This window comes from Notolabrus celidotus, chromosome 19 (genome assembly GCF_009762535.1).
Source record: "Notolabrus celidotus isolate fNotCel1 chromosome 19, fNotCel1.pri, whole genome shotgun sequence".
NCBI classification, from domain to species: Eukaryota; Metazoa; Chordata; class Actinopteri; order Labriformes; family Labridae; genus Notolabrus; species Notolabrus celidotus.
In genome coordinates this window covers 13,668,451-13,682,772 of record NC_048290.1, presented here as the reverse complement: position 1 = coordinate 13,682,772, position 14,322 = coordinate 13,668,451, and the positions used below count along the sequence as shown (strand labels likewise).

Here is a 14,322-nt window from a genome sequence, read left to right as displayed (position 1 = left end):
GAATAAGACGATTTGTCATTCTCACACTGGAATAAGACGAAATGGCAAAACCACTCATTGTACACAAGGCACAATGATATCTAAGATGTGCTGTTGTTTCTTTCTTTCTTTCACCCTTCTGTATTCCTTTTTTCTGTTTTTCTCTTACATTTTTACAAACTGACATAACCACTAACATGGGGTCAAATCAAAGATCCTCTCATTACATAAACATAAATGAAAGAGTGCTACAGGTTCATGATATTCTTAGAAATAAATACTAAAATAACAGTATGCAGTAAACATGAATTCTTATAATGACAGCAACAAGCAACTGCTCACAACCAAAAGACTAAAACATATATGTAAGTGTTGTTGACATGTTTTTACTGTAGGCTGTAAAAACAACAGAAACTAGAGTCGACAAGCGGTTCACATAGAAGAAACATATTTTGATATGCACACTTAGGAGGCATGACTGTATGGTATTTACATCATGAAAAATTAATTTCTGTATGTTATAGAGAAATAACTGGATTAGGGTTCAGAAAACATTCTGCAAGCAGGGATGTGTTGACCTGCTGGAAGGCCCCAGAGCAAAAAGGGAGACCCTTCTCGGCCCCCCGAATTAATCAACTTCATTGGATAAAGAAATATTGTGAAATCAGTGTATGCATCTTGTATTAAAGAATACAAAGTAGATGGTATAGGCAATTTACTGTGGTGGCACATGTTTCAAAGGATGGTGGTATTCTCATTACATCCAGACAAATATTATCACATAAAAAATAACGAAATAATTTATCTGTACATGTTGCAGGCATGTAATAAGTCCATCCAACTGTTTGCTTTGAATTGAATGAAATCATTTGATGGCTCAGCTGCTCACCTACCTTTACCCAGTGTGGACTCACTAGATAATAGAAGAATCCTCCACATCAAGCAAGCGGGATACTTTCAGAAGAATAGCAAGGAAGGATTGTTTGATGTGTTTAACAAAAACAAAGATGCAAAGCCTTACTGTGGCTGTGTCATGGACTCATTCTGGACTTTAAAAGGTACAGTGTGTACCCTGTTGGTGAGAAGCAATGGTGGTCTTCGAGAACAAGAAGCTGAGACAGCACAACAGCAACCACCCTCTTCTAAAAAATGTTGTATTCCTATTGGTACATTTCAAGCAGCTCCACACTAAATACAAAAGCGTATATGGCCCTTAAAAGTTTTTACGTTCCGTGCGACTGTAGAAACAAGGCAGTGACCGATGGTGGCCACCATGGAAGGGGACCTGCTTCTTATTTAGATAAAAAATACTTTTTTATTAACAGTTTTCACATTCAGGTGATTCTACACTAATCTATACAGTTTAGTTTGGTTTAGTTTGGTTTAGTTTATTTATTATTCATTGTGTCATGCACCTTAAGGTGCCCAGCCCATATAGACTTACAAGACACTACAAAAACCAAACAAAATAGGAGCAACAGCATACGAAGAAAAAGAAACAGAAGAAAGAAGAGCAGTTACAATACTGCACATGTTCAGCAATGATCTAAAGTAATTAAAAAGTACAGTGGTACACTTCAGACATTTGACAGTGACAACAACTAAATCAGACATAGAGTGTGCTCCTACACTGCTGAACAGCATTTAACACAAACTGAGCAAACTGGAACACTTTGTGTGTAAACAGGTACTGGAGTCTATCTTCATCAGACATGGAAAACAAATCAGGACAGTTTTCTGATATTTGGTTGTAAAGGAGGCACCTGAGATCATGATATGATGGACAGTAGAATAAAAAGTGCGTTTCATTTTTAACTTCCTCCAGATCACAAAAAGAACAGTTTCTCTCCTCCTCTGGAACAGAGTGGAAGCGACCTGTTTCTAATGCCAGAGGAAGGATACCACATCTCAGCTGAGCACATACAGACCTCTGACCTATACATATTAATGAATATAATTTATATTTCTACCAAAACTGTTCAGCTATATGAGCTTATAACTACATACTGCACCTTTAAGTGAGGAAGAGCTTTCATGTGTTGAAGGGGAAGGTTGGATACTTGAAAAGCACACTCTGTTCAGTTTAGGTTTCAACGTTACAGCTTTCACCCACAGCCTTAACTTTAGCTCTAAATGCAGGAGTCATTTTAATAATTTAAAATCAATAAAATGATCACAAAGTGGCTGCAACGCTGAATCTGGGACATTTCAGGCCACTGAGAATCTGCTGGCTCTGCTCGGTCTGTGCTCGAGCCTTGGTTAGAGTGTTGTGTTTTTTTTACATCTCAAGATAAATTACACTTCTGTGTGCTTGAATAAAACACAGTCATCTTTTATTGGCTGTGACTGCTGCTCCAAAAAATTGTATAACAGGTTAAAAATAACATTTTTGAACTGTGAACATTTACATAAATTGCAGTTAAGGACAAACTCATCTACTGAAAAGAAAGAGAGGAGCAAAGAAATCTTTCCTTTTGTTCCAAATGTCCTCAATGTGTGGGCTGACAGAAAAATATTAATTTGTGGCTGCACGCTTTTGTCTTATCCCAGATTAAGCTGGACAACTTCTCCAGCAGAGAAAGAATATTTGAGCTCAGCTCTGGGAAATGCCTCTGAGATGTGATGGAGGAGGAATAAAGCTGGCAGAGCTGTGCGAGCATGGATTATTGGATGTGAGCAGTCCGTATGGTTGGGTCAGAAATGGGGTCTATCTTCCAAGGAATGCTCCAGGCATCTACTCGTCCATCTGCCATACACTTTCCTTTTCAGTACCCATCACTGCCTACAAGCCAGTCTCATCTGAGTCTCATCTGACCATACAGCTTCGGTCTACTATAGGTGTGACTCTGCCTCGCTTACAAGAGATGCTTGGTTGTGTGGAGATCTGAGCTGTTGTTGGTGTTATCTGTACAGTCTAATAATGAATTGAACAAGTCAACATGTGACAGGAGCCGAGGTGGGTCTTACACTGCAGGCCTGCATCGATTAGAGTCATTACACCAGCAGAGGACGAGGACATGAGAGTAGCTCAGACTCTGTGGGTGTTGTGTGGTTTTTCATCCTCATGAAGCTTAATTATGTGTGTGGGAGAAGGAGGAGTGAGAGCAAGAGGACTTCACGCCCCAACATGCTGTGACATAATGTTTTTAAAAGCCATGTTGAGCATCACATGAGTGGATGGTCCCTGCATTACAATGTGCTCTAGTGTTTTAACAACTCTCAGAGGCACATAAGGTATTCATGCATTACTTATGGGTTATGTTTTGTTGGGTAGATGTGCAGAACATATAGAATGAATCTTTAAGCTTGTTAAACAGCTGGTAAACCTGCATTGAAGCGCTTTTCAAAACAGGACACTCGTACTTCTGAAAAGCGTTGTTATCCTTGCATCATGTCACACAGACTGCAGCCCAGTGACTGATCCACCCCTGCAGGTCAACATACAGAAACTCAAACTGTCTGCAGCCATCACAGCCTCTTCTTTGCCAAAATGTTTTCATGCAGCACGCACACACACCCAGTGAAAGCCAAGCTGTTAATTGCAAATGACACATCGCACATTTTCACTCCTCACTGGTTCCTGTGCAGCTCAGTAGATCTGCAGCTGTGTGTCCTGAAATGCAGCCCACAGATGCCCTCTCATCCGAGATATGCCTCAAACCAGAGACTATTTTTGGATGTCTGTTCAGCAGATGAGTCTGTGGGGAGTCCTCTTTATTGGACCTGTACCTTGAGTACATTTTGGGTTATTTGAACAATGGGACACCACGTTTCACAAACGGTAGACCTGTAGTAATGAGCTGATTCTTTTAGTGCGTCAATACTCTTGTCAATATGTTTCTGCTGAATGGAGAAATAGACTGTTCTCTCCTGGATAAAGGCCTCAGCACCTGAGATGTTTTAGTCATGGCAACCAACCTGCTCACTTTAATGGCCCTCGAGTGTGAAAATCAATCTGATGCATGAAATGTTTCCTGAAAACACCAACTTGGGTTTCATTTCCCAAAACACTTCTAGCAGAAAAGCAGATTTCATTTAGGTGTGTGCGTGGTCTCATGAAGGCTAATTTACAGGATGTGATACTGTTAATGATGCAGCTGTTTGCAGAGGTGTAAGCAGACCCACCTGACTGGAGATGAGGTCTTCACACACGGACAGAGCCATCTGGATGGCGTTGGGTTTGTGCGTTACAGAGATGGCGGTCAGCTTGAATTTGTCCCTGCCGTAGACCTGGTTGGCCTGGGTCACAGCATCTTTAAAGACCTGCTCGTATCTCTTCTGGCTCAGCACGGCCCCGATGTTGACGATTTTCGGCTCGCAGCCGGCCCGCGCGCAGGAGCACAAGAAGAGCACCGCAAACAGAAACAGACGCATCGTGTGGACCACCAAACAGCTCAGATCGACCCGGTCCCTTCTCTCTCCGGTGCAGGCGGGTCGGCTCGAGCTGCCTCTGGACAGCAGCACGGCTCAGACTGCAGACACGATCCAGGTGGGCGGTGAGAGCGGGGGAGGCAGGCCAAAGAAGGGAAGAAGACTGAGAATGGGAGGATTTATGTGCACTGCGGAGGAATGTGCATGATGATATTAGAGGCAGTCTTCTAGGGTCCTCCGAACCGCATTGTCATCCCGTTTGTGCTCTCCCTTGCAGATTTTCTCACACCTCCCCACGGCGTAGAAGAACGAGTCGAACCATATTCCAACCTTCCATGAGCTCGTCCTCTCCGGGCAGAGTGTCGCTCCACGGCCGCGGCTCCGTGCGCTCTGTGCAGACTGATCACAGCGTCGCTGCTGGCTGTGGGCTCCGAGCTGAGCTTCTGCTGTCCTTGGTGCTGACAGCTGTGCATGCGCGCAGTGGTGCTGGCAGTGCGCGCTCCCGCGTATCGGCTCCACACTCTCGGTTTTTGCGCGTTGGCGTGCTGCTGCTGGTGGTGATGATGAGGAGGATGGTGGTGATGATGAGGAAGATGGGGATGATGATGCTGGAGCAGAAGCTTATCGTATGAAAAACGTCTTTCTTTGTATAACTGGTCAGGATGCTCTCCATCACCATGTCAGTGATAATTGGACATGAAAGGAAGATGCAGATGTGTTAGGCTGCATACCTGCAGGGCATGAATAATCTGCAAAATTAATTCAGATTACGAGGTAGGCTTTGTTAAAGCGTGGGATTAGTAATAAGAACCGCACGGCTGGGATGTGAGATTTCCCCTCCAACAGCCTGATTGCACCAGAGCAGATGGAGGGGGAGGGAGGGGGGGTAGCGTGTTTCAGGGTTCAGAGCTGGGACATGGATGGACACGCGCTCTGATCTGACTTATTCTCCTCCAAACAGGAAGGAGGGTCTGAGGGTCGAGTAGCTTCTTGGATAGATCATTAATCACGCAGCTTGTCACACTTCAGCTTCAGTCTTATTGTGTGTGTGTGTGTGTGTGTGTGTGTGTGTGTGTGTGTGTGTGTGTGTGTGTGTGTGTGTGTGTGTGTGTGTGTGTGTGTGTGGTGCGTATGTTGTATAATCTGACCCTCGCCTTGGTAAAGTAAATGTTTGGAGCTAGAAACATGAGCAAAATAAAACTCCTGGTTGCCTTGGAAACAAGATCTTTTTTCTACAATAAGCGCACGCACGCGCTCGCTTGCTCGCTCGCACACAAATAGATCTTTTCAGGGAGGAAATATTTTCTCTGGCAATCCGACAGTGAGTTCATTCATCACAGCAGGATAGATATCACTTTAACAAAACGGACATGCACATAAAACATAAAGAGATGAAACGACCTTCAGTCAGAGAGATTTGAGCTTTGTGAAGCTCTTTAACAGCGTTTATCATATTTTCATTTTCAATGAGCAAGTTTTCAATATTTGGCCCCGAGGGTGTTTGTGTCTTGTGTTTGTTCCTAGTATAAATGTCAACATTGCCACCATTGGAAAAAGGTGTTTTAAAAATGAGGCCAAGATAAAAATCCTCCAACAGTGTTTTAAATTATGAATCACAAACTCTGTGCGGTCTCTGTGTGTTGCAGTGAGCTGATAAATTAATCACAAGGCTGAAGAAATCAACATTCATCAGCTGCTGCCTGTGTGCCTCCAACATGAGCCTGTCTGATTTGGTGGGTTGATCTTATTGTCACAATGTTAGAGCGGGGAAGGAAATTTATGTGTGCTGATAAAAGGGATCAGAACAGAATGACGGTGTTTAGGAGGTTTGAGGTTACATCACTGACAACACAGACGGAAGCAGAAATCAAGTTCGGTTTACTAAAAACTGAGAAAAAGTAGCTCACACTTACTTTTTACTGTAAAAACCAAAGAAAAAAGTTGATGTACGTTAGAAACATATTACTAAATACAATAAATAAATAAATAAATAGATAGATAGATAGATAGATAGATAGATAGATAGATAGATAGATAGATAGATAGATAGATAGATAGATAGATAGATAGATCTACCACCATAAATATATTCATGTTCACTCTAACCCTAAGGACACACATTGGTCAGTTGTCTAACCAGCCAGCTAATAAGCTAGCCAGGGTTGTTGTGCTTTCATATCTGGTCTTTGCTGACCCCTGGCTAATATCTAGGGCTGCCCTCTTGCCTAAATATGGTTACTCATGGCCGCAGAAAACAAAAGCCAAAAATTGTCTTCATAAAGGCTATTTCCATTATTTGTACACCCTATGACACTAAATCATCTTCACTTTGAGCCCATGTAGTGTTCTACTGTACATGTGATTGTCTAAAAATGGATGCAAACTCATTCTTCATTGATGTCTGTGATTTTTCCTCTTTACACCTTTTTCCTGACAGTTTTGTTTTGCTTGTTACCTGACTGCTCACCTGTCTACCCTACCCATGTTCAGCACATAACTGCCTGTTTTGCATCAAGTCACCTCCTGAGTTGTTTTTGTGTTCTGTTTTTTCTGTTTTAGTTGTTACTAAGCCCACTCTCAGAATAAACAAATTAAAAAAAAAGACTGTAAGAGAAGGAAGAAGACTCCCCTGAAGGCAACACAACTGTAGCTTCAAAGGAAGAATGACATTTCTAATATCCGTTACATAACAGCATTAATGCAACATGTCTGGAACAGAAAATTAGAATACATTTGGGAGAACCTGAGGCGAGTTGGTTCCAGGATTTTAATACACAATACCACATAAAAACAACAAAATGCAAGCTGAGTTGACTTGAGGAGACATTCCCCTGTGCCATCAAAGCAGTGAGAATAACTAAAAATAAAGGTGTTAAAGGGGAACGGCGAGGTTTCCCTCCAAGCCTCTTTGTGATGACCACAGACAGTCAACTCAGCACTCACAGGACGGTCCTGACACTGTGGTGGCCTCTTAATAAACCAGGCTATGAAGTCCTCTGCTGATTCTTAAGCTCATTCATAACACACACACATGCACACACGCACACACACACACACACACACACACACACACATAATAAAGCTGGACCAATCTGCTCTACAGCCGTTATATAATAAGCAACACAACACAAGAGTCCTCTAAAGACTCAGAGACAAACACACAAGGCTATAACACAAAGATCAAGACAGGCTTTCAAACCTCACACTCACACACAGACATACACACACACACACACACACACACAAACACACACACACACACACACACACACAAAGGGACGCTTTCACACTTTGTGTTCACACTTCGAGGAGTCCACCCACATAGAAGTAATCTAGACTCTTACATACCACCCACACAGTCCTCTGCCGGGCTGCAGGAGGGACGTTTGCATGTGAGTGCATGTTGTAGCTGGTTCGAAAATCGTTCTTTAGATAAGTGGAGGATCCTTATTCAAAATCACAGAGCAAGTTCAAACCCTCACACTTTATTGCAGATACGAAAGCTTTGACGTGGAAAAAGACATCAGCATGAGTACAAATTCAGAGCCGAGCTGACATTAAACCAGTTTGATAAGTGTCCAAATTAGGTTACACAAAAACAAAGACAGGCCCTTACATTTTTTACAGAACACTCCATCTGATGACTCAGCGATCTGTCTGAGCAATTAACGCTTGTTGTTCTGGCTGCATGATGGGTTATTCTCTACAGAGCCAAATATATGCAGGAGATCTTGTGCTCGAGTCCAAGTAGCTCCAGTCTCCTCAGCTTCTTACTGAATGTTCTCTACAGTGCTGTAAAAATGATTTCAAATACAAGCCTGTAAATGTTTTCTGTGATTTATAAATGTCTAAAATTATAATTGTATTTGTAGACAATGGTGCATGATGTATATGCATAACATATTCTTGACACCATTTTGGTGCAGGTGGAAGAAAATGCATGTTTATCATAAGAGAATATTGTATACCTCTGTTCTGCAGACTTGTCAAAATAAAGGAAAGCAAGCTCAAAGGTCCTTCAGGTAGTTAATAATGACACAGGGAGAATATGCCTGAGGCCATCTGTTAGGTTTTAGACTTGTGAAACGTTTGTAGCTGTAAAACAGTTTTAAGAAATCTTCATTATCTGACAGTTAGTTGCCTCTGAAACGGAAATCCTCCTATTCTCAGGTTTCATCATAATCAGTACTGATCACAGCTCTGGAGACACACAGTTGACTGAAAGGCAGACACATTCTTCCTGTTCAAACCCAAATACTTTGTTAAGTATTAAACTGCAGTGTGTTCACTGCATTGACCTGGCTTTCATCTTGACACGAGTCCAAAACACATGCAGATAACAGACTAGTTTTATTTCTTCATTTCTATGTTAAATGTTAAAAGGACCCGGAGTTGACGTGTATGAAACATGAAGCAGGAGTGAACGGGAGAAAAGAACAGACTCAGTTTGTCACACTTGAACTCCTACATGCTTCAGCTCTTAGCATGGCAGCAGCGTGTTGTCTGCAAACCTTAGCTCCTCATGTTCCATTCAGTGTCTTGAGAGTGTTTTCCATTTGCTCTGAAGAACCGTACCATAATGATACGTGAGGGTCACTTGAAGGGAATAGGGCATCGTTTCCAATGTGGCTGATGTCCCTGTTTAGTCTGCCTCTGCCATGGAGCCCTCATTATGTGATTAGAGGATGGAGTAAACAGGTCATGCTCTCATACTGTGACAGCTGAGCTGATGAAGTCTTGCAAATGGATTGCCTCAATGAGTCATGTGCAGATGGATGTCTGTCTCTCTGATGTGTTTCTCATGTAGTGTGAAGTCCTGATGTAAATAATGGATGTTTGAGCCCGTCGATGCTTGCTCGCCTGCTCGTCCCGTTGCACAGCTGAAGTATTCATGCTTTGGAAAACACATGGACTTTCTTTCGGGTTGTAGATTCCAGCGCTGCTCCAAACATGCTGCAAAGCCTTGTGGGGGCCAGATCAATATGGATCAATACTTGGTTATATAGAAGAGAGGCCTGTCAGCTCCACATGTTTCAGTGATTGAGACAGTCCAAAGAGTCCGGGGAGATTAGGGATTGATCTGAAGAAAAGGATACATGCTGTTACAGATGATCCTGTTCTTCTTTACAATGATTTAATATTTGATGTTGATGTTAAGTATATGGATGCATATGCCGAGCGTGTGCAGTCAGTCACGCATCAACTACCTGAGACTTGTCTGTTGGGATTTTCCCATGATGCCTCAGTTTACTATAAAAAGATTTGTGCACTTTCTTTGCATCATTCTAAAACTAACACACGAACATGATGAATACATATAGACAACTTTTAAATTGAATTGCACAGTTACTTTCAAATCTAACATGAGCATTCTTGAAATCTAAACCTGACTCTAACTTGTCTTAAATGTGAGACCAGTGTGGGAGTGCTGTTAACATGCAGTCTGTGTAATGACCAGCAGGAGGCAACTGCACTGGCTGCAAGAATAAATATGACTGTATAAAACCAGATGTGAAAACAAGCCTGTTTTTTCGAGATGTATAATCTTAAAACACATTTTCTGTTGAATTTATGTCCTCAATGGCTGGTTTTCATTAAAACCATAAGAAGTTACTTTGTAATTACGGACTTTGTCTGAGTTAAATTTATGACAAAGCAGAGTATGTTTCGGGACATCGGTGCCCATTGTGGGCAAGTTGTTGACATGATGGCGACCTGTCAACCAGGGTAGAGATCTAACAAAGCTTATTGACATTTAATCCAAATGGTCCCAAAAGAACAAGATGGCTAAATTGCCAAATGGAGCCCTCAAAACAGTGATTTACTCTAATTGGTTATGTTGCCGGGATGATGTATCAACTTATGTGTTCCTTTTATTATTTTAATCATTGCTTTAACATATATTTATCTTATTTAATTATTTATTTATCTACTTATTTCTTGTATTCACCTGATCTCGTCAATGCTACCTTATTTTTATCTTTTTTTTCCACTCTTAAGTATTTCATTAATTTTACTGTGTTTATTTTTTTAATTTTTAAGTATTTTATTTAACATAATGCCTTTGGTGTGTCTTTGTTCAATTTTCACATTGGGCCAACACAGAGATAAACACTTGTTTATCCAAAAGCAACTCTCCTGAGAAATCTATCTGGTTCTTCAGCTGTCAGGTGTTGAATTATCTTCACCAGGTAGTTCCCAACAAAGTTATTTTCCCACTCTGTGCTGGGCAAGTGGTGTACAATGAAATGAATCAGAGCTTTTGAAGAGAAACTCCTGCAGGTAGCTCCTGTAAACATAGTTCAAGGATCCAAAATCGAAACAACAAAAAGGCTTCAATGCAGGATGTACAACAAGTATCTCTGAGTGCAGCTTCAGATCAACTTTTCTTAAACCCTGAAACGCACCAAGGTAACAAAAAACACCTATGCACGCACGCGCACAGACGCGCACACACTCACTCACTCACACACTTGCGCATAGGCCCATAGGAATTCTAACCATGTGCCTCAACCACAAAATGCACAAACTTTACGCACAGCAGCAGGAAAATACGCACTTACCATATGATGTCTTCATTATAAAGCAGTCCGTTTTCATGGTTGACCACGAAAGCATGAGTAGCTTTGAAGAACTTAGACACTCATGGGGATCATTGTTAGTGTCTTTGGCAATGCCTGATTCCTCAACAGAAAATCCAGGTCCCCTTCCTCGTGTCTGAATCTCCCTCAGTCCCATAAAACAGAACCCGAATCAGTCTTCATTGGATCACCTTCTCTCTTTTGCTGTTCTGAACTGCGCGGAAATGTATGAAATACAAAACGATCCATTGTGAAACACACTGCTGCTAAACAAACGAAAACTGTCGCTGGAAAACGAAGTGAGTGTACGTAAGGTCAAAGGTTCAATGCGTGCTGCGCAATTGGCTGAAAACAATAATCTGATTCGTCTTTTTATTTTCAAGGGAATTTTTTTTATTTATGATGCCTTGACTTCAATTGTTATATATAGGACATGTAAAGAGAACTATATTCAAAATGTAATTAAACCTCATAAATCTTTGGGGGTGCTGTGAGGGTGCTCTGCCTGTTTGAGCACACCCATGCCCCTCCCTGGCGCCGCCTATTTTCAGAAATGTTGGGGACCTTCAGCAAAAAGAGGATGTTTCTGACTCTACTGATTGTAAAATAAAATGTGACATTTTCTGCTCATAACCTGAAACTTAGTTGGACATAATTGTAATCTAATGTATGTATGTGTATCTCTTTCATAACAAACTCAAAGGTACCAGTTCCTCAACAACAACAACAACAACAAAAAAAAAAAAAAAAGAAGGACATAGGAGCTCTAGCTTCAGCTTTCATCTCTTTCTCTCTGTCTCCCTTTTGAATGAATAACGTGAATATAAAGGATTAATTTGTAGGGCCAAGTCCTTAAGTGCTCTGTGAAAGGAGATCAAGCTGGGTTTTTGTTACTAAGAATACTCAGCAGTAACGTCAGAGAGCATCTGAGCCGTTGAGATGAGAAGTAGGTCAATATGAGGCAAAGAAAGACATGACAAGTTTTGATCCAGAGTCAAACATCCGTTTATCCATGACTCCAAAGCTGTTGCACACAGCGGAGATATATGCAAGTCAGAGGTGACAGATAACAGACAGAATCTTTTCAGATTTAGAAGTATATCAGAAATATGATAATATTCATTTCTTGGAGATTCATTGTTTTTTGTTTAGCATTTACAGAGTTGAAAATAAATGTGCACCTGCAAATCTGCAAATCATCATATCTGTGGATTCCAAACTGAAATATTTCCAGTTATGACTGCAGCTCCTAGAGATGCTTCCCTTAGTCCAAACGTAAGCTTGAAATAACTGAGACATAGGAAATAAAAAGTAATGGATTTGATCATGACAAAAGGTTGATGAAACAATGTAAACACAACCACATCTGATATGACAGAGTATTACAGAGTAAGTATACAAAGGCTTTCAGTGCACAATGTTTTAAATACTGTTCTATGTGTTCTCATGTGTCAAACACGCAGATGTGTGTTTTTCTCAATTGTATGTGTGTGTAACAATGTCATACTTAAAGGTCGTGTAACTGAGGACTCCAGTTACCTTATTTCAGCTCGACTTATTCTTTGACTTTGTTTTTAATGTGTTTTTTAAGTTATTCTTATTTGTATCTGTAACTGGAGTGCTGTTTTGGTGACGTTTTCCTCACACAGGCAGTTCATTTTTATAAAAACTTGCAGGAGTCAGAACATTAAAATCAATCAATAATGTTGAAGGTTAGCCACTGCTGAGAAGTATTGACGGCGTTATAACAGGAACAACTGTGTGGAGGATGCAGCCCAGCAGGAGGAGGACAGTGATGGAGACGCAGAGGGATTCTAGTCTCATCAGTCTCACTCCTCTGACAAGACAGGAGGGGTAGACACGGCCTCCACACATGTGTTTATGTGAGTGTGTTTGAGTGTGTGTGTGTGTGTGTGTGTGTGTGTGTGTGTGTGTGTGTGTGTGTGTGTGTGTGTGTATGCGTGTGCGTGTGTGTGTGTGCCTCTGCAACGCAAAGCAGCATAACAGTGATTAATGAGCTGCATGAGCTTAGTTTTAAAAAGTAGCATAAAGTGACGTTCAGTACTGAATTGAAGCAAAACTATGTTGATCAAACTTCCAGAATGTGTCCTTCAAAAACTTTTGAGCAGGGTCAACGATTACAAAACAAAGACCTGTAAACATGTGCTACATGCAACATGAAAGAGTGCAGTATATATATATATATATATATATATATATATATATATATATATATATATATATATTCTACAACATTTAATTTCTTTAATCCGCTGTGAACCATTCATCTTGGATCAGGATAATACCAAGTGTTAATCAAAGTTATAACAACCCTACTTAGACCCTAAAGTCCTGCAAAGGTCATAGTTTTTATCTTGTATGCACAATATTATCTTGTGCAGATAGAAAATAACTTGTTTCCACAAGATGAAGTAATTTCCTTCAGCAGAGGGTTCTTATGTTGCACACAAAATACCAGTCCCACTGTAGCACTCTTCAAAGATGCAAATTCCTGGCAATCAATGGATTTTATTGACAAATGATGGAAATTGATGGCCAGTGGAATTGTTACCACCACTACAACTTGCCTCCAAAGATGATAACTTGTTTACAAAATATAAAACTGATCCACTCATGGGACTTCAGAGGCTTTGAACGAGCATATTCAGAAATACCTCACTGATCTAGTTCAGAACCAAAAGTTTATCACCCACAGTAGTTTCATTTCAGCTCCCTTTTTCCGTGTGAAATAACAGTTTTCAGAATTTAATCCAATCTGATAGACAAAATTGGTTTAGATTACTTTAACAACCGGCCCCTGACCTTTAGGGCCCCTCCTCGGGATCAGCCGTGGCATCGTGTGTGTGTGTGGCTGCAGAAGATGGAGGTGACATGGTGATCTCTCCGTGTGACCGGCTTGCTGCAGCTGGGGCCCTCGTGTCGACTGCTGTAACTGCACGAGCTCCTGACACTTCCATTGCAGTCGTCCTGATCCGTGCCAGCCAATTCCAGCTCTTGTGGAACAGATGTCATTCAGTAAGGCCCATCTGTCGCTGTGTGCGTGTCTGCTTTGTGAGTCCCATCACGGCTGTCCTGATGTTTGAGCTGAAGCAGAGGCTGAATGACTGAGTCTCACTTTGTGTTTCTCTCTCCCCTTGTTTGTAAAGAAAACTCCCACACAAGTCTCGTCTGTATGTGGCAGGTGGCTCCAGTGCTGGAACATATTCTCCCTCGGTTTCATTTTCTGCCTTCATGACAAGAAGATCTACTTTTTGACGTCCATTTCAAACAACAGCTCAATTTTTCCTTGCTGCAGCATGTTCTTCTTGCACAATCTGTTGATGTAATGCATCTGTATGTCAAATGCAGCACAGTCCTCCCTTACCATACT

General features: G+C 41.3%; 1 protein-coding gene and 1 long non-coding RNA gene across 2 annotated transcripts in view; both read right to left on the bottom strand.

Moving 5' to 3' along the window:
• grin1a (glutamate receptor, ionotropic, N-methyl D-aspartate 1a) overlaps positions 1–4,629 on the bottom strand; it is a 42,224-nt gene extending 37,595 nt beyond the window's left edge. Inside the window, 1 exon segment of the mRNA XM_034710405.1 lies at positions 4,105–4,629. Coding sequence (XP_034566296.1) covers positions 4,105–4,353 — 249 coding nt within the window. The 5' untranslated portion in view covers positions 4,354–4,629.
• A 3,186-nt stretch (positions 4,630–7,815) lies between these two features.
• Positions 7,816–11,275, bottom strand: LOC117831513. Its single transcript, XR_004635010.1, has 2 exons — positions 10,914–11,275; positions 7,816–9,430 (listed from the first exon to the last, which is right to left on the bottom strand). It is a non-coding gene; the product is annotated as an uncharacterized LOC117831513 (long non-coding RNA).
• Positions 11,276–14,322: the final 3,047 nt, after the last annotated feature.